The sequence below is a fragment of the Hesperophylax consimilis genome, chromosome 31, assembly GCF_061612785.1.
Source record: "Hesperophylax consimilis isolate HC1 chromosome 31, BYU_Hcon_1.0, whole genome shotgun sequence".
In the NCBI taxonomy this organism is placed as follows: domain Eukaryota; kingdom Metazoa; phylum Arthropoda; class Insecta; order Trichoptera; family Limnephilidae; genus Hesperophylax; species Hesperophylax consimilis.
Genome location: NC_142866.1, coordinates 9,645,262 through 9,665,095, shown reverse-complemented (window position 1 = coordinate 9,665,095; position 19,834 = coordinate 9,645,262). Strand labels below are relative to the sequence as shown.

Sequence of the window (19,834 nt, the reverse complement as noted above, 5' to 3'; positions counted from 1 at the left end):
TATTATTTAGAAATGTCTTACTACTTCCTCGTGAGTACTTAATCAGTAAGCCCTCAGTAATTAATAAATACCAGTTATTATTATGATAATCAGGGGCGCAGGAGGGGGAGGAGTAATGTGTACAACTTATCTCGCCCGCGTGACGTCACCACCAGGGGATCGTGATAAATGACGTCAGACCAGATCATCCCCAAGACTTGGGCCTGAAAGCCGGAATAGGATGAAAGCAAATTGTACCCCCTCCCAACCCCCGCTCCGCCAACTCCCCCCTTTCCATCCCCAACCCCCTGAGGAAGTTAGGGCCGCGAGGGAGACAGCCTTTATCCCCGGGCACCAAGCGAAACGAACATTTAGCCTTTGACACTAGACTTTCTTAGTCTGAATAAATGTGACGGTATATTATTGTCCTATAATTGGGTACACTTCGTGCATTGTGTTATTAGGTAGGCACTTAGTTTTATTTGAAAGATGAATTAATACGATTTGAATTAATAAATTTTTACACATTCTTTTTAAATTTTATTTTTACTAATAACAAATGGCGTTGTCCGTGTTTTTCGAAAACAGATGTAAGGTATATGAAGAACGTCAAAGTATGCACATTTTTTACAATAAAATCACAGTACCAAAACCTTTTTCCTGTGTTTGTGGTTAAGTGTGCCAAATTTCTCATCAATCTCGAAATAATACTGTAGATTTGTATAAAAATCAAATCCACAATCCCGCCACATACACTCCACTTTAAATAAAATACATTTATATGAGAGGCATATTAATACAAAAAAGGATAAACTTTTTATATTTTGTTTACCGCTTATCAAATTGACAAATTTCGTGAAGAATTGTTCACTAATACCTTTTAATTATTGAAGTTCATAAAATTCCGCATACTTTGAAGAGTGATGATTTTTTTTTATTAGTTTCAATTGCAATATTTGAACATGATTTTGGTATAAAGTATAACATAAGTATAAATTTAAAAAATTTCACAGTAGTTTTTAAACTTTTGTATATAGTTTTAAGTTGTCTTTACATCGTCTTCATAATGTTTGTAAGTCGAATATCACTTTTTTTCTTTCAACCATATTTTTACTTTTGTTTTAATTATATTATATTCCGTCATTTTTTGTTTGATTTGGTAGAGCATTGTAAAATTTCGTAGCATAAAATTTAATATTTCTCTGTCCAAAATATTTATTCAAACTGGTAGTAGCCATTATACTTAGTCTTATTGGTCTGGTTGAGTATTTATGTTGGCCAGTGAAGTATTCATATTTTTTTTAAATAAAATATCTTTTTAATAAAGTTTTTACATTGCAGACTTGGAAGTTTTAAAATATTTCTTCTGTTTGAGTTCTAGCCGGAACTTTTAGTTAGTTAGCTAAGATTCATCGAACTGCCCGGGATTTTTTTTTATTAACTTTGAAGCTTCGAGTGAGTAACATTTGAGACCAACCAGAAAAGAAGAATAATTTTCCTTTATCTTTAAAAATTTATTGCGTCAGAGAAATCATTATTTAAACCCTCCCTAAGGTTGAATTACATTTCTAGAGTTTTCCAGAAAGTTTTTTTCCGTTGGAAATAAAGCATTTAGTTAACGTTAAACACACGATTTATGAAATTGTGTAGATGCATATCAATTTTTTTTTCTAATACTTGCAATGCCATATAACGCACACCGTATGACACTATTTTCATAATAACTTACTTATATTTGAAATTTTATTTTTGTAATTGTTTTTGGAATTGTACGGTCATAGAATAAAAAAGAACGAAAGAAATGCCTTGAAGGCATGTTTTGCCATCTTAATATTTGCCTAACCGAGGCTTACATTTCCAATGCAACACTGTGTTCACGAAATTCAAATAGGATGGATATTAACGACGCCAGGCGAATGTAAGTAAATTTGCGTGGCGGGCTGAATCGAGAGAAACTGGTAGTTGAGGAAGACCTTTTGACTATCCAGCTAGACTCTCTCTCCTCCCATTGCCTTGCACCGCTGTGGGAGCCCCAGATTCCTATGCCACCATCACACCTTTTTTGTTCCCAGAACTTCCTCTCCTCCCTTTACCCAAAAAAACGTTCCACACAGCATTCCAAAAGATGACACAGCCCATGAGCGATCTTATTTCCTCACAGCCTCCTTTTTAAAACAAAAAAGTGAGACACAGCGCTGGGCTATTGAGCTAAATGGAATGTCTGTTTCCATTCAAATTTGTATGGGAGAAACTTAGTTATCTTCTTTATTCTATGGTCGTACCAGATAACGTATTTATACAGAGTGTTATTGTTGAGGGACGTACTTCACTTACTTTAACTAGTTATTCTTTACATTATTGCAGTAAATAATAATGCTTTTTTTTACTCCAAATAACGTCAGGAATCACTGGTTAAAGTAAGTCAAGTACCTACGTCCAAACACCCTGCATAAATATCCATCCTATTTATTTTTTCCAGAATTGTTACTTATATTCAGAGAAATTATTTTTCTTCATAATGTTATTAAAAAATATTATGTAAAAAGATAATATCCTTATTTTTTGTTATTTTCCAGGTGAATAAGTATTCTTCGCGATAAAAACAAGTCGTATGACGATTTACAACAACTAAATACGGTACCATGACTTTTTGATAATCGTAATCCGGACTGCAGTCATGGTGTTTAAAAGAGGATGTACGAAAACAGTGTTCAATATAGTTGTGAATGATGAATACTTGGAGCAGGTAGATGAGTTTGTATATTCAGGAAGTATGTTTACGAAGGATGTGAAGGCTGTCAGAGATATTGAAAGAATGGTTAAGAGGAAGCTAAAAGCCAAAAATGTGTATATTCTTGGTATACCTTATATTGTAGGCAATAGGCATTAAAATCGAATGACAAACAGAGTCTAGAAACGTTCGATTTCAAGCACAAAACTGGTTTTTATTTATTATCTAAATAATTTTATAAGAAAGCTAAAAAGTTAATGAAGTGAAACTGTCACAGATAATCTTATCTATAATACTGTATTTTTTAAAGTTTTTTTATGATTTCATACATTTCTATTGAATTTATATTTTTTCATTAGTTTACATTTATATTTTTTTATTGAGTAATCTATTTTTTTTTATTTGTATTCTACTCAAGCGAAACGAAAAGAAAACCTTCAATTTATCTAAAGCATATTTTTTGATATTCATAATGTACACCAATTCGTTATAAAGATTAATCAAAATAGTGATTTGGCATTAAGCTTCGCCTTAATGCAGGTAACTCCATTGCGGTAACAAAAAAAGTATTGTCCAAAGAAGCAAAGCTAGCAGTCTCCAAAGAAGTGCTAGTACCTACCCTGATGTATGGCAGTTAGGCATGGCAGAGGAATAATAAAAATAGGCTGAATGGTGTAGAAATGAGATCCCTGAGGCGTATGTACGGTAAAACCATAAATGTTCGTGTGCGAAATTTGGAGATCCGCAAATAATGCACGGTTGATGTAAGTGTGAAATGAGTAAGATTAAGAGAGGGACGCTTAGATGGTTTGGGCGTGTAGAGCAATTAACGAAGAAAGAGTGTAAGGAGAATACATGACGCAAATTTGAATGGTAGCAGAAGTCAATAATGCCCGAGGAAGGCATGGAGCAGTTAGGTTAGTCAGATAATAATTGAGTCGAGCCATGACAAGAGTCAGAATAATAGAAGAGTGTGTATGAGACGATGTATGAATGTGAATGAGGCAAGGAGTGCGTACCAAGACCGAGTTGTCTGGCGGTCCGTCCTCTCTGCCTAATCAGCGATAGTAAGGTGTCACGACACATGTGCATTTTTAACACAAATCAAATAAATATATATGCAATTGACAAAACCACAAGATACATTATCTCCTTGCCAAGCGAATAAAATATATGTTAGCACCGGGAGCATTTTTTAAGGTTCATAATACCATAAAATTGAGGCTAGTGCGGTAAGCTACTAACAAATCCACGGCGGATTTCTTGGCACACTAGGGGTTAATTAATGACTGGGTGCAATCTTCAGAAATGTACAAGGTGACAGAATTTAGATTCAGAAATGGATAATAAATATTAAAATTGAAAGAACTAACCTGGACATTTGGGATTGCGCAGTGAATCTGTTAAACTGGGAGTGCCATAGCCTTTGGAAAGTCCGCTACTGAGTTTATCGCCACCTAAAATAAATATTTTCATTTGAAATGACATTTGAAAACATAAATTTTTCGTGCGGAATGATAAGATTTTTCAAAATTTGTTGGGATTCGTTACAACTTCAGTAAACTAAAACTTAAGTTATCACACTAGGTATGTCAAAAACTTGAAGAATTATATTAATTTCTTAAAAGTTTTGAAACAACTGTTCCAGAAGATATGAAAATAAAGTTTGGAAACTTTGTATGTTTTTATCATAGATAGAACATATTAGTTACAATAACATAATAGTTACAATAATATTACAGGTACACACATAATAGTTACAATAACATAATAGGTGCACACATAATAGTTACAATAACATAATAAGTACACAAATTTTTTTTCCACGCGCTGTGAAGCTTAAATACATGTTTTAATGGTTCATGGTTTGTTTTTAATTTTGCTTATAAAAGGCGGATTTTCTAACAACATTTTGCCAATGTGTGAAATTGTACGGAATTGTGATGGAATTATTATTTTTTTTTAATATTTGCTACGAACAAAAACAAAACATAGTGCTTTCTCATTATAGTAAGTTTGTGTAAGTATTATTATTCGATTTTGTTGGATAATCAAGAAATGTACAGAATCCCCTCATTTTCTTCACAAAAATATTCTCTGAAGGTGTATATTCGTTTTTAAATGAGGATTTATAACTTCTATGTATATATAATAAATCTTATATATACCATTAGGGAATACTCCACGGATTGGCAACCTTGGTGAAGATTTTTTAGATCATAGATATATTTCTCACGTAAACCAAACGGTGTGCTTTAATTGGATGGTATTTATTCGTTTTTTAATGAGGATTTATTACTTTTACGTATATATATAATAAAACTTATATATTCAGGATCAGCGTTTGTTTTTTTTATGCTAACCCCACGTGGGATGCTGTGTGAAGAGTCCTTTTTAAGGAAAATAATGAGCTGAAGCTCTGTGAAGGTACAAGGGTTGAGCATGAATCGAGGGATCAGTGTCCAGGAGTGACGGACATATGAATATATCCCTCTCACTCTCTTGACTCAGCGCTAGGCGATGAATCAAGAAAGACCAGTTGGAGAGGTCAAAGGATCTTCTTAAACCTACATACCTCACCCCATGAACCCTGGCAGCCCTGCTAAGTGATCGAACGTAGCAAACCACTTGGTGCGACCTATGGCAGAAGTTTTGCCTATCCAATAGTGGTTCAATTAATAATTCCCGAGATGGCAGTTACAAATCCGCTTCCAAAGTTAAATTTTTTGTTAATCCATATCAATATATTTATTTTATAAGCCATAATATTTTACAATGCAGTTTTTATTGCCACTTTTTTGAGTTGCCATCTTATGCTATACAAATCTTTATCCATGTAAATGAATGGGCTTTTCTGCGTAGCTTATTTATAGGGTAGTCGTTTAGAATTTACAAGAATGAATGTTTAGGGGCGAAGATCAAATAAGCCCTAGTTTGGTGGGCGGTTCCACCTCACACCAGTTCCCGATACTGTGCCTCCTCCCTTCCACTAAATAATGCTCCCTCCGTTGCGATTATCACAGATCTACTCTCGCGCAGATACTTAAAGCCGTCTAATCTATATAATATCTTTATTATCTTTAAGGACTAAAAGTGTTAAAAAAATTTTATGTTTGTTTTTAGTCATACACGCTACTTTTCAATCTTTGAAGAAGAAGATAATACTAATACATCTAAACGAAACATGAAATAGAACAAGACTCAGAAAAATTAATTATTTTGTTTACACTTACCCGACTTGTTTGTTTACACTTACACGAACAGTAATCGATATCAAGTAAAGAGTGATTGTAAAGTTTGCTTTGCTTGTCCACAACTCCACATAGCAATTATTTAATGTAATGCATTAAAATGATGATGTACGTACATATTAAAAGCATTGTTCTTTTGTCACCGTAAATGCAAACACACGCGTCTTTGTATGTTTTAACACCCTCACCTTTATGGAAATACAAATATGAGCATACCGCCATTGCGTAGCTCCATTGGAAAGTCTCCTTCTTTCTCATAAACGATGTATTACACCTCTCCCTCTTTCTCATGAAGAGATGTGAAATGAAGCTCTCTGAGACATGACTAGACTTATCGTTGATGGATTCAACGAGACATCTCTCTCTCTTAATCATAAATGACGCCTGTATCAGAAAGAGCGGTTTAAACGGGTATACCCTCTAGATTCGTTATGAAATCTCCCCTTTCTCATTTACATTGGTAGATTATTTCAATAGCTGGTGAAAGGCCACCTTTCAGAATCGAAACATTGTTTGAAACGGCTTTAGCCATGTTGAGTGACCAGATCTGAATTCTCAAAATTCATCCTCCTTAACCCACTTAAGCCTCACAACCAGTGGCGGCTAGTGACTTTTGAGTTTGATAAAGTGCTAAATTTGAAATATTAGCTGTTTTGTAAAAAAAAAAATTTTTTCATTATTCGGTTTTTCATATGAAGATTTTCAGGAATATATAGTTTCATACAAAAAACTGAATTTTAAAAAAAACCCCTTCGGCCATCACAAGTATGTAATCAGTAATTCATTTTTTTAAATTTTATCACTATAGTAGACCCAAAATCCACGTGCTGCTACTGCTCACAACATATTCCGGTCAGGGTAACCATAGTTTCACTGATCCTGGGCAGTTCGGTCTCTGGAGCGTATCATATTATAACGCATCTCTCAGTGGCAAGCCTGGCTAAATTTTAGTAGAATTAAATAAAAATCTTCCGCAATCAAGCTGACCATTGTCTACCAGAGTTCCCATGAAGCACGCCACGCGGCCCGGTAACCCGATAGGCATGCGATCCACGCGGCCCGTTCGATACACGCGATCAACCGCGACCCTCGCACTTATAATGTTATTCAATTATGATTTAACATTTAAACCCTGGAACATATTTACGGAGTCAAATGTGGCGAAAGGCGAGCGGAGCCACCCTCTTATTAGAGATACTTGTGTGTTTATTTATGTTTTCATGGGGCCCGCAGGGAGCCATTTATTTGAGTGAGAATTAATTCACACGGATAAAGTAAACAATAAACACCGCACTGCAAACACATTTTATAAATTGAACTCAGTTTGTTTAGCGGAAGTGAAGAATTAATAAGTCAATTAACATCATTTTTTTAAAAGTTTTGTTACGTAAATGCCGTACAAGCGTCCCAAGTGCTTCAGATACTACTACATAAGGAAGAATCTCCTTATGATGATTTATCTGTGCATCGTTTGCTTCTTCAAATTGGAATAATGAAGACCAGATAAAATAGATTGGAAAAATTATATTATTGACAGTACGTTCTCATAGATATATAACTTTTTTATTATTTGTTGGTGCTCACTTAACTAAATTTAATTGATGCCTTTTTCTAATACTTCTTATGTTCTTTAAAACTTTTCTCACAATCTTCAATGGATGAAGTTTTCAACAAATCTCCCGTGGATGACTTTTTCTAAATTAAAAAATCTTCAATGGATGCATTTTTCTAAGGTAAGCAATTTTCAATGGTTGAATATTGTAAAGATGAACAATCTTCAGTAGATGAAGTTTTCAAAAGTGATCAATCTTCACTAGAAGACTTTTAATAAAGTGACAATCTTCAATGGGTGACTTTTTCTAAAAAATTTTCGCATACAATAATTTCGCATTATCGAAGACAATGATGGCACAAGTCACTTCAATTATCAACCCTTCATAGGTGACGTATTATGAGAGTAGTTTATAGCGTATATTTTACCTTGCACAAGTCAGTAAGTCTGGGATTACCACTATATTGCTCTCGTCATTGAGTCCCTCAGAGTTTGCACCAGTCACCGCCACTCGAAGGGATTACTATTTGTATACAGGATGAGTGGAGAGAAATCGGGAACAATTATTGGAATTACGGGGGCCGTCGGCGTGATATCACCATTAGGTTCACACGTGACCAACAATGGAGCCGGCGGCCGGGTGATAAATCACGGCGCTAAGGACAAAACGTCTCTCATTCTGCTGTCTGTTCTGTTCTGTTCTAGCGGGGGAGCGGGCCGGAACCACTGCCGTGGTGCGTTGTAATGTTATCAATCCTGCAAGGCATCGTCATGGGATGCGCATTATCGCGTCCATTAATTTTTTAAGCAGAACAAGTTAAGTCAATTTGCTCAGTGCTTATTTCATTTTATAAATTTTGAGTATGAATTACAATTTATTACTGTAGAAGAAGATCAAGCGTTTTTCTCCGATGGAAAATGTAATTATGCAAAGACGAAACACTCAATTAACCCTTAGTTTGCCAAGACATCCACCGTGGATTTCCTAGTAGCTCATCGCAATTGCGTCGATTTTATTGTATTTTTGACGAAAACAAATTTTTGAAAAAACTTGGCATAACACATTTTTGTATTCCAAGTTTAAACAAGTAAACAAGTTTATTTTTTCGGTGAAAAAGCGCGTCGTAACATTTCACGTCAAATATAATAATTTTTCATTTTCAAAGTCATTGTACTGCATTTATTTACAAAAAAGCCTCAATGTCCAATTTTTATTTGAAGAACGCTTATGTTGCTGGAATAGTATATTAAAGTATAAGTGGATAAACAGGTTCTTAAAACACGCGTGTGTTTTAAAGACCAGTTATCCACGAATACTTTACGCTATTTTTTTTATTGGTACACTTTGAAAACATAAATATTGATATTATTATTAAAAATTTGGAAATAAGAACTATTAATGAATTCGTGATGTGACATCACAATATCTTGTTGTCATGGAAATGAAAAACACAAACATTAATATGCAATCTGTCACATAAGATTAATAGTTGACATCACAGTTTTTACTAGTTATTGTGTGTTGTAAAATGAGTTCTAACATTCATAATTTAAATACCAAAGCAGAATCGCGGTTAATACCTGAAAAATCCAAAGACGTTTATAAAAAAGAATATGAAAGGTTCATAAAATGGATGGAGGAGCAAAACGTAGTCGATGTAGATTATAGCATTTCCTCCGATTTAAAAAACGGAGGTATTAATATTTCAAATAATACGAACTGCTCTTTTCACATCCATTTAAATAATTAGAATGTAAACGATGTAAAAAAGAATGTAAACTTTGAATAAAATTTTTGAAACATTTGTAATGTTTTATTTGACGTTTGAAATATTCCTGTCAGATTTATAGTTAAAAGTTGACATTTAGACTTCACATTTTGTTGATTTGTTGATGTTGCCATGGTAACTTTAAAAAACGCGCGTTCCATAAAGTGCGATTTAAACACGCTAGAGCGTACTTTAAATGAGTAAAAAGGTCACCAATGGAAAAAAATATAATATATCCCAAGAAAATAGGTATAATCGTATTGAAATATTATATAATAAATATATAAACACGTTAGCTGATATGACGTCACAATTTACAGTAGCATTATTTGAAAAAAAAACAGTTCTTAGAAAATAGTGTACTGTGGGTGCTTGGCATTTAACCCACGGTATTATAAGGGGTAATTAATATGTTGTAATGAAAAAAAATGAGAAAAACTGTTCATTCTCATCAATTACTCACCCAAATCAATTTTTTCACAGCCTACAAAATCTATAATTTTTTCAATTTTTTTTTTTAATTCTTTTTTTACAACCTCCTTGAATTATAAGTTACAATAATAATATTTTTTTCATATTTTATTATGACACCCATAGGCTACTTGTAAGTCTTATTGCACCGGCCAAAAAATTTTACTCGCACATCATTACAAGTAGGTATATTATAAGTATCGACGTTTAAAAATATCCAAGTACCACATACCCTAGGGGATAAATCATAACTTTTCAATCAAGTACCTAAGTAATTAAAGCCTTACAAAACGTTCTTGAAACAACCAGCAGCTTAAATAGGTAATCCCGAATTCTCGCCAGGACCCGTTTTATTCCTCCTTATGTATTCTACTAGCGCTAGCACGCCGATCAAACCGTGCGTCGCGGAAAGCGGATTACAAAGAAAATCTTACTGGTCGTCCTTAAGGCAACCTTAGATCAGAAGAACAATGATCTATTACATCCTTTATGCATCTAAACATGAACTAAACAAATCCCTTAACTTCGACCAAGGATTAAGCAACAAATAAAGTTAGTAAGAACTAGGGGGCATGAAAAAGTACATAGGAATCCCCATTTATTCTAGTCATGCCCCATTGATTCATCTCTCCGAGGTTTTCTATTAGCCTTGGCGGGTCACTCGCTTTCAACTTACGTTCTTAAACTAAACTACTATTGTATTTATTAATAAAGTAGACCTCCGAAGTCGTCCTTGGAGAAACCATAAGTCAGAAGATCTACATTTCATTACATCACTAGATAATATTACACCCTAGAAATGTTTTCCGTGCGTAAATGGAAATCTATATCGCGACAGACTTAGTATTTTCCTTTTGATTCCAGTCCATTTAGCACGGGATGTGGATCTCGTACACTGCCTGGAATGGTATATCGCTATTACATTAAATTTTTACTCTGTTATCCCCATGAATATTGTTATTCGTATACTTATGTTATCAACACACGTACAACAAAAGTGAAAGTGATGAAGTACAAGAAAAGAAAGCCAAGAATAATCGGAGGTTAAGAAGAGGTATGTCCCCAACTCTATTCACGACCCGTTGGTTTCTCCTCTGCAAGGGCTTCCATTAGTCCTAGCGGGTTGCACGCGCGCGCTGCGGGAGACGCCACACTCGACTCGCGTTCCCGATGTCAGCTGCTTTAATAAACAACGACTCTGCAATAAATAATCTCATTGTTGCTCCGTTTGGTTGTTGCCAAACATGACTTCGGGAACAGTGCGAGGATGGGTGCGCCCGGGACTCTATAGAGAAGGGACGACTTTGTTTTGGTGCGATCTCTCGCCTCGGTGCGCTGTCCGCGGGACAGGGGTGATCCGGAATGCGAGGGAAATTCAATGACGCAATATTCTCACATTTTTACCATTGTGATTCAGCAATATATCATGACTGGAGAAATAACATAAATTTATCATAACTAACATGGTAAGTGCAGACACTCGTGGGTTCACTCGGACCGTATTGATACATGAACATGTAGGTATTGAGTTATTATTAAATATCAATTTTATGAATAACTACTTGTAGAGTCACATGGGATAACAGTACGCAGTGGTTAAGAGTACGCGGCGATGTTTGCGACAAATTCGTGCAACATTCGCCTGTGTTCTTTTCTCTGTGGTTTGTGTCGATTTGAACATTCAGTGAACCCTACGTAGAAAATTAAAAATTACAGGTAAATTACCTTTTTTCGTGGTTTTTTTTATTTGTTTCGCCTCTGTTACCTATGGGTACCAGGTAAGATTCATGCCTTTTAGCCAAATTTGATTTGATATACGGTACTTGTAATTGTTTGTGTGTAATTGCTCTCGTGTTTTGCGAGTGAGTTACGTGATGTGGTAATTTTTTTATGCAGTTTTTGTAGATGATCTTCTTTATGAAGAGTTTATTTATGTCTAATAAGTTATTTTCAATCATTAGCTGTTCTGTCGGATGTTGATAAGGCTTTCTAAACATAATTCGAATTATTGATTTATGATTAATTTTAAGGGATTTAAGATGAGTGTCTGCTGCTACTCCCCATACTGAAATACCATACATTAGAATACTTTGACAAAGTGCAAAGTATATATTTTTTAGCTGATTTAATGACATAATATTTCGTATTGTTTTGAAGATGTATGATAGTTTTCGGATTTTTTTTGTTATTAGGTTAATTTGGAGATCCCATTTTAGATTATGGTCAACAGTTAAGCCGAGATATTTGATATTATCCGCATAATCTATTTTGTCACAAGTACAGCGTGTGTTATTTGTGGAATTGTGTTATTCTGGCTGACCAGCTTTTGTTTTACTGAAAGTCAAGTATTTTGTTTTAGAAATGTTGAGTGTAAGAAGATTATTCATTAGCCATTTATTTATTTCAGTCATCCCTGCTTCTGTGTTTTTGTAGACCTTTTCCCATGATTGTGCTTTGAATAAAATTACAGTGTCATCTGCGTAACTGATTACTTTGTACTCTATTTTTCCAAGGTTTATCTCAGTTAGACTATTTATGTAGATGAGAAAAAGTATGGGACCCAAGACGCTGCCTTGCGGTACTCCATTTGTGTGTGTTTAGATAAATGTGCGTGGATAAGCATGCGCAATATATGGAGCAAACACTAACCATCTATATAAAATTAATTTTGAAAGATATAAATATTTCAACTCTTGTTTATTTTTTACAACGAAATATTCTGCGCTCATTTGTAAAAAAACATCCGGATTGCCACCAAATTTTTTAGAATGAAAATGAATGAATTTGATAGAATGCATTATAATCGACAACGAGTCTACTGGTGATATTCAGCTCGATCGGATTTCGGGAAGTGAGTTAATTTCCGCTTCCTTGATTTGATTTCATTAATTACTTACTACATTATTTATATAAGCACACCATTAAAAAAATCACTAGTAATAATCATTACGAAAATAAGTATATCCCCATAAAGTGCAAATTTCGGATCGTGGGAAAGGAGTTTGCCTGATAATTTCAAAGCGTGACAAATGACCCTGAGTGGGAGCTAGTGTTACGATATAATAATGTTCCAATGTAACAGTGAGACTCAGGACTTGAGCGTTCAGTGTGTACCACGTTCATCGTTCGGCGTACCCTTTATCGGCCATTGATGCGCCGTGGCCGTCGCATTGTCATCTCCCCGCCCGAACCATTACCGACTAGCGCTGCCACTCGCCCGATTCTGCACGGGTGGTATTCTGACTGCTTTGGATTCGATACGTTTCGGGGTAACAGACAATGCGGCACTCACCTCGCGGAACAGCGCTGATTTATATTGGGAATCATCTCTTCGTGAATTGAGTGGTGTAAATATACATCTAAGGGGATCAGTGGCGTGGCGAACAGTAGGCAGCCGCCCGGGGGTTCAAATAAATATACATGCAATATAATGGAAATGCAACGTGAAAAGCATATTTCCTACATTTTTAATTAGGTTTTAAATTTTCAACATTTTGAGTTCAGCTTATAGTAGATTAAGTAAGACAAATAATAAGTTCTGATAAAAAATGTTGCATTTCATACAAATTCTATCAGGCATATTGTATTTAATTAACTGCAGATTTTATGGTTGGTACGATGGGCACGGAGAAAAATTACTGATAAAAAATTTAGCAATTTTTTAAAGAATCTCTTCAAATCATCGTAATCTGGTTTAAAACGGGATAGCAGACCCTTTACGAATGACTTTATATTTGATTGGTTTATGATTAACTTGTAGAAAAATACGCGTTGAAAAAACTCCTAAGATTTTCGCATTTCGTCATTATTTTTCTTATTATCCAACACGTGTTCCCATATATTAGAAATTTACAAAAATTTTATCGGGAAACTTATTACTAACTATTACTGAAGTGATTCTCAATAAATACACAATACTCATTCTTCTCGTTTCAAGCCAAAAATAAGTACAGTTAACGTGTGGTGACACTTAATGCATTTAATTTAATATCGTAAATTACCTTCTCAACGGTCATCAGTAATATGGAATCCCATTTTTAACCAGATTACCAATGATTTGATTAGATTCTTAATAAATCAGCAATAGTCATTTTTCTTCGTGTAGGTTGGAAACCACCACCGAAGAGGTTGTGGGCGTATGTTTGATACCGAATAAGCTAAATTAAGTCTTACTTGGGGTGAAATATATTAAACGCTTTCAAAAACCGAAATTCTTTTTTTAACGGATAATCTATTTATTTGGCCTATCTTGGGTTTGAGAGTCGAAAAAATACTTATATTTCCGATCAGTTTTGCTTTTAATCTGTTTAAAATACACTCAGAAGGGACACCACCGATCAAAAGTTTTTCTTTCACAATAGTTTCTTTGAATAGTCTTTACCAAAATCGTAGAACGAACAAACTTCTTACTTACTCACAAACGTTGTTATTCACGTAAAAGCTGGCAACTTGATAAATGAAGTTTTTACAATTACCTCACGATACCAATATAAATAACAGTTCGACTGTAACACAAAACTTCACCGACCAAATAATGTAGGTATGTTAGATTTTAATTAATAATTAAAATATCTAACATATAAACTTCTCGAATAATTATTATTCACCGTGGTTCAAAATGCTAGTTATATAACTTATAGCGTACCTACCTATTCCATTATGCCTATTATATCTTTCGTTCTGGGGGAGGAAAGTTTCTTGCATTAATGTCCCGTAATATTAATGTTTCCACAAAACATTGTCGGATGATTATTTCATTTCGGCTTGATCATTATTCAGGTGCGGAAGTAGTACGTTTCGTTTTTCCTTCGGGAATGTAAATTATTTGGAATATCCTCGAGACATGATGAAAATACGGAATGTAATAATTTCCATTGTTTATTCTGTGAATAAATAGGTACGTCAAATGCTGTCGGGTATCGAGCCCTGAATTTAATAAACAAGTTTTTGAACACCATTACGGAGTAAAATGAGTATTGCTAATTTATATGAATTTCTTCAAATTATTAGTAGTTCGGTTAAAAATGGGATTGCAGGCTGTTAACAAATAAATTGACAGGTTTCCTAACAAACTTTAAGTAAAAGAGAAATGCACTATCACCACGTCGAAGCAAGTGCTCATAAAAATTATATATATATTTTTTAAATATTTAGTACAACTCTTCCACAAAAGCATTAGCTTGAGGTTGGAAGGGGAGTGTACATTATATTATTATAGATATTACATTATGTATTTTACGAAGAATCAAGAGAAGTTGGAAAAAAATATTGTTAGTAAAATGTACTACTAGTAGCTCTATTATATATATGTATATATGATTAATGAAATCATTACTTGGGTGAGGTTGACATATTCAATACCAACTTGGCAAGTTTTGTGGATCATTTAAAACATTTATTTCAACAATACTCCTAAACACATCATGTAAACCAACAAATAGCTGTAATTTTCTGTTTTTGTTTCTTGTGTTTGTATAACTTGTTGCATAGCTTTTATCAAATGTAATTTTATTCTTATTTTTTATGTTTGAAAGTATTTGTCAAATTAAAATTATACTACCAACCATGTAAAAGCCCTCTGGGCGTTAAATAAATAAATAAATAAATAAATAAAAATAAATAAATGATGTAATTAATAAGTTTATTTTATTTATTAATTTTAATTTAATTAATTATATATAAACATCATATATGTATATACATGATGTAATTAATTAGTTTCTGGAATAAGACGATTATTATTATTTGTATTAATATGTATATAGCATGTATACTATTTTTGGAGAAGAAGTTGCTTCTTATGTAAGTAGAGTATTTATTATTCCTTTTTTGATAATTTATCTATAAATAATTTATCTTTTAATATTTTATTTTCGCATTTCGTCATAATATATTATGAAAGAAAATGTACGTATATGAACATTTGTTCTTATATATGAGAAATTTACTAAAATTTATCTGGAGACGACCTGCAATCCCGTTTTTATCCGGATTACAAAATTTTAAAAAATGTTTAATAAATCAGCATCTTTATAAGTATCTTTCTTAAGGGCAAAGACTCTGACACAAAAATATTTTATTTTTTACTATACCTAAATATATATTTTTAAATAGTGGCTATAAGTGTGGGAATCAATGTCATAAAATATTATACTTCTAGTGATTGTGTTTAACTCATTTCTAGGGAAGTTTTATTCAGTAAGCAGAGATACAATTGCCTGAAGTAGATAAAACTCTTGAACAGTGAGTTCTGGCATCACAAAAATTACACCGATTTTCTGTAGGGAATTTAAAGATTTTCAATTCGCAACTCCATGGATGTATGACATTATCTTTAGATAACACTAGCTGTAGTCCCCGCACTGCCCGGGCTCTACACAGAGTTGTTCGAAATCAGTATTCCCTATTGTTTTGAAGGTGGCGTGTTCAAAATTACATAATCTTATAACAACACCGGACATTTGTATAAAATCAAATCCACACCGCATTCTTCTGTTCATAAATACATAGATAGATAGATACTTGAAGATTCAGAACATTAACATAATGTCTAAATATTATAAAATAAAGTCGCTATCGGCGTCTGTCTGTTTGTATGCTTAGTTATTCTAAACTACAAATTGGATTTGGTATGGTTTTATTATTATTATTTAGAGTATTTATTTCGAAAGTTTTATAGATATATATAATACATGAATATTAAATTTATAGAAATTCGATGTTTTGTAATCAAATCGTAAAAATAAATATTTTCGGGCGCTTAAATTGCTAACGCTGGCTTAACATTATGTATTGTTTCATGAATACCGTAAATCTAAACTTTATTTTTATTTTTATTATCAATATAAATTTTTTTACATGTGTTTTTCGATGTCTGTCTCACTAGGATATACCTGTGTCGAGACTTTAGAGTGCATAGTTTACACTCGCACTATGCAAGCGGGTTCCTTACAGAGCATCGGACCATCCCAGAGACACATCAAAATAATGTACTACGGAATTAAATAACTTTAAAAAGCCGACAGAATGATCCGGGTTGGTGTATGTCTACATCGTAAGAATAACCCTAAACAACACCGGGTACAATAAAATATAAAATTACTAACTCACGTGTACCCTTATGAGATAGACATATACCATCACAAGCTTTTCTGTAAACGTTTTTGAGATTAACAATTCTGTAGTACTTTATGTTGATGTATCTCATGAGGTTTAGCCAGCGTTAGCAATGTAAGCGCCCAAAAATATATGTATTTTTTACAACTTTATTAAAAAACCTCTACATTTCTCAATTTTTTGTAATTATAATAAATATGTATTATATATATTTAAACTATCCGGAAGAAATTCTCTAAATGATAGTGAAAACCCTATCAAATCCACTGCATCGTTTAGAAGAACTAAGCGCACAGACATTCAGACTGTGATAGGGACTTTATTTTATACTATTTAGAGATAATATTCTTATGAGGGATTTTCACGTAACACACTAAAATAAATTTCTACCTACCTACTAGTTCCTAAAACGTGTTTTCACAAATTGAAATACTACCGTCATTCAAACACGACATGTAATTATTTCTGTACAAGATTATTTCCTTTGCAAAGAAAAACTATACTTGCGAATGGAGAAATACGTTTTTCGTTTAATATTAGTGCATCATTCTTATTACACAATGAAATCATTGAAAAGTTCCTTAACTCTAGTTTCTTTGTCCTAATAAAGGCTCTCCCGGAGTCGCTCGCGCCGGGCTAAAGAATGGGGGACAATTTCACATTTTATTATTTGTTGGAGGAGAATGAGAAATAATATAAGTTTAGTTTAAAGACGGGGAAAAGAAAGCCTGAAAAGAAAGATAAATAGAAAGAGACAATGAGAAGGCAGCCGGAGCGCGCGCATTGTTTTCTTTTGTAATTGAAAAATGGCGGCTGCGGAAACTGTAATGGCGGAGCTCCGGAAACGGGTGTACTCAGGTCGGCCCCGGCTTTTGAAAACAGAACGCCTTTTGTTGTTTCGACTCCTCCGAGTGTGTGCGCGCTGAGAAGACGTCTCCGCCGGCCCATTACCCGCCGCCCGAACTCTCCACCGCGCACCACTCGTCGCCGTAACCTTCCACAGTCAACTTAGTGCCTAACTGGCAACAGCAACGGCTACTCCATATATTGTCGACTAGCATGTCGAATAGTCATTTGTCAGCTATGCTGGAAGAAGACGAGAGATTAATTGGCGTGATTTTTTCAACTAAAAAAATACACTTTCAAAACGATTTTGCTGTGTGGCAATCTCGCTCACGCAGATACAGTTATTCCTTATTACTTAAAGATTTCTATTTTAGAATATAAAAACAAATGTGGCGTAAATAATAATAATGTCTTACAATAAACATTGTAATAAATAGCTATCTGAAAATAAAGAAAATTTGCGCGAAAATTTCCACAATATACGGGCTTATTTTTACGATTCCAGGAGTAATTTAAGTCACAAATCTTCTCCCGCTTTATATACTCGTATAAGAAGGTGATCTTAGGTCCCGCGGAACAGGGGATGAGATAGGTGATAGCGGGGTGGAGGGGATGGTAGTGGCACGGGAGGGCGGGGCGGCGGCACCGTTGTCAAGGCAACGCCCGCCCCTCGGCGCCGCGACGCTCGGGAGCATCTATCTCCCGGTTTATCCCTGCGAGGGAGAGCCTACCTGCCTCTATTCAGGATAACAAATACATAACATGTTGATATATCAATGGATTTTACATAAATATGTACACAGACACTACATTCAAAGCATATTATACAGCCTTGTCATAAAAGGAAGATAAAAATGTTGACCTGAATTACATAGAATAATGTCATAAAAACACACCTTCAAATCTTAACTTAATGTATAGATTGTTTAGAAGCCATAAGATGGATAGTATAGCAAATTAGAAATAATGAGTTTGTTTATTGAAAGAATATGGTTCTATATAGAACTACCAATCAAGTTTTTAAATAGCATGCCTACTGTATTTGTTAACAGTTTTGAAACAAATAATTGATTTCAGAATCTAACTTTAAAATAAAATCTGTGAGAAACAGACCACAAAGAAAATAATGAAACACTTCGAAATGAAATAGAAAATATGAAATCAAAAATGGTATGGCTAAAAAAATTGGTAAATTCTCACACACGGAAAAAAGAGTATTCGTAGTCCTTTAAACTTCTTTTAGCAGATTCTAAATAAATCGGAATACGTGTTTCTGCACATGCCTGATTAAACATAGTCACGGAAAACGAAAATATTATGGTTTTTTAACACGATTTACAACATCGCGATAATACATTTCTCTGTTACTCAAGATTTAAAATTAAAACTATCAATTTATTCGTTAAGGACCTGCATTCCCGTTTAAACCGGATTAAAAATAATTTTAAGAGTTTTTTATTAAATTATTAATATTTAGAATCAGTAAGTTATTTCCGCGCACCGATAATATTCAAACAAATCATAAAAAAATATTGTTATTATCCTTGATTTCGCACTTGTTACTGGTGTTTTTATTTTCTTCTCTACTGGCTTAGCTTGTGATCTTGTAATTATTTATCTTTGTATCCAATATTCAACCCATGGTGCAAACATTATGCAAATGGATTTATAACTTTTATTTTTTTTTCTATTTATAATATGCATTATCTGTTATCACTCATTCCTAATAAACAATAATAGATAAAATAAATTAATTATCTAAAATCTTAAATAAATGGCTACCCATCGGTGAAAGTAAATTTTTAATAATTCTAAAAGCTCTTAAAAGTATCCGGAGTTCAGAAAACTGAGAAGGCAGGGAACAATGAGTTTCTGGAACAAACCAAGTGCAATATTGCCACCGCGAGGAAATAAAATCATAATAAGTACCGGGTGAGTCGGAAATGAGTATCCACAGCGGGTGTGGCACCCTTAGTGGCCGTAATAAACACGTCAGGAATTATAACAGCCACCCTATTCATTATGACGCTCATTTTTAACCTCCCGTAATGACTCTTTTTAAAAGTTTCGCGTCGGTAAATGTCCGGATTCCGTATCTCATCTCCACCCCGGGTAGTTA

At 33.9% G+C, this 19,834-nt stretch overlaps 1 protein-coding gene across 2 annotated transcripts in view; it reads right to left on the bottom strand.

Moving 5' to 3' along the window:
* The window catches only part of Ets65A (DNA-binding protein D-ETS-3), a 182,111-nt gene that overhangs the window by 139,117 nt on the left and 23,160 nt on the right, over window positions 1–19,834 (bottom strand). For both annotated transcript variants that reach the window (XM_089649754.1, XM_089649753.1), the window contains exon 3: window positions 4,084–4,167. In XM_089649754.1, coding sequence (XP_089505880.1) covers window positions 4,084–4,167 — 84 coding nt within the window. The remainder of the gene's footprint in view (window positions 1–4,083; window positions 4,168–19,834) is intronic.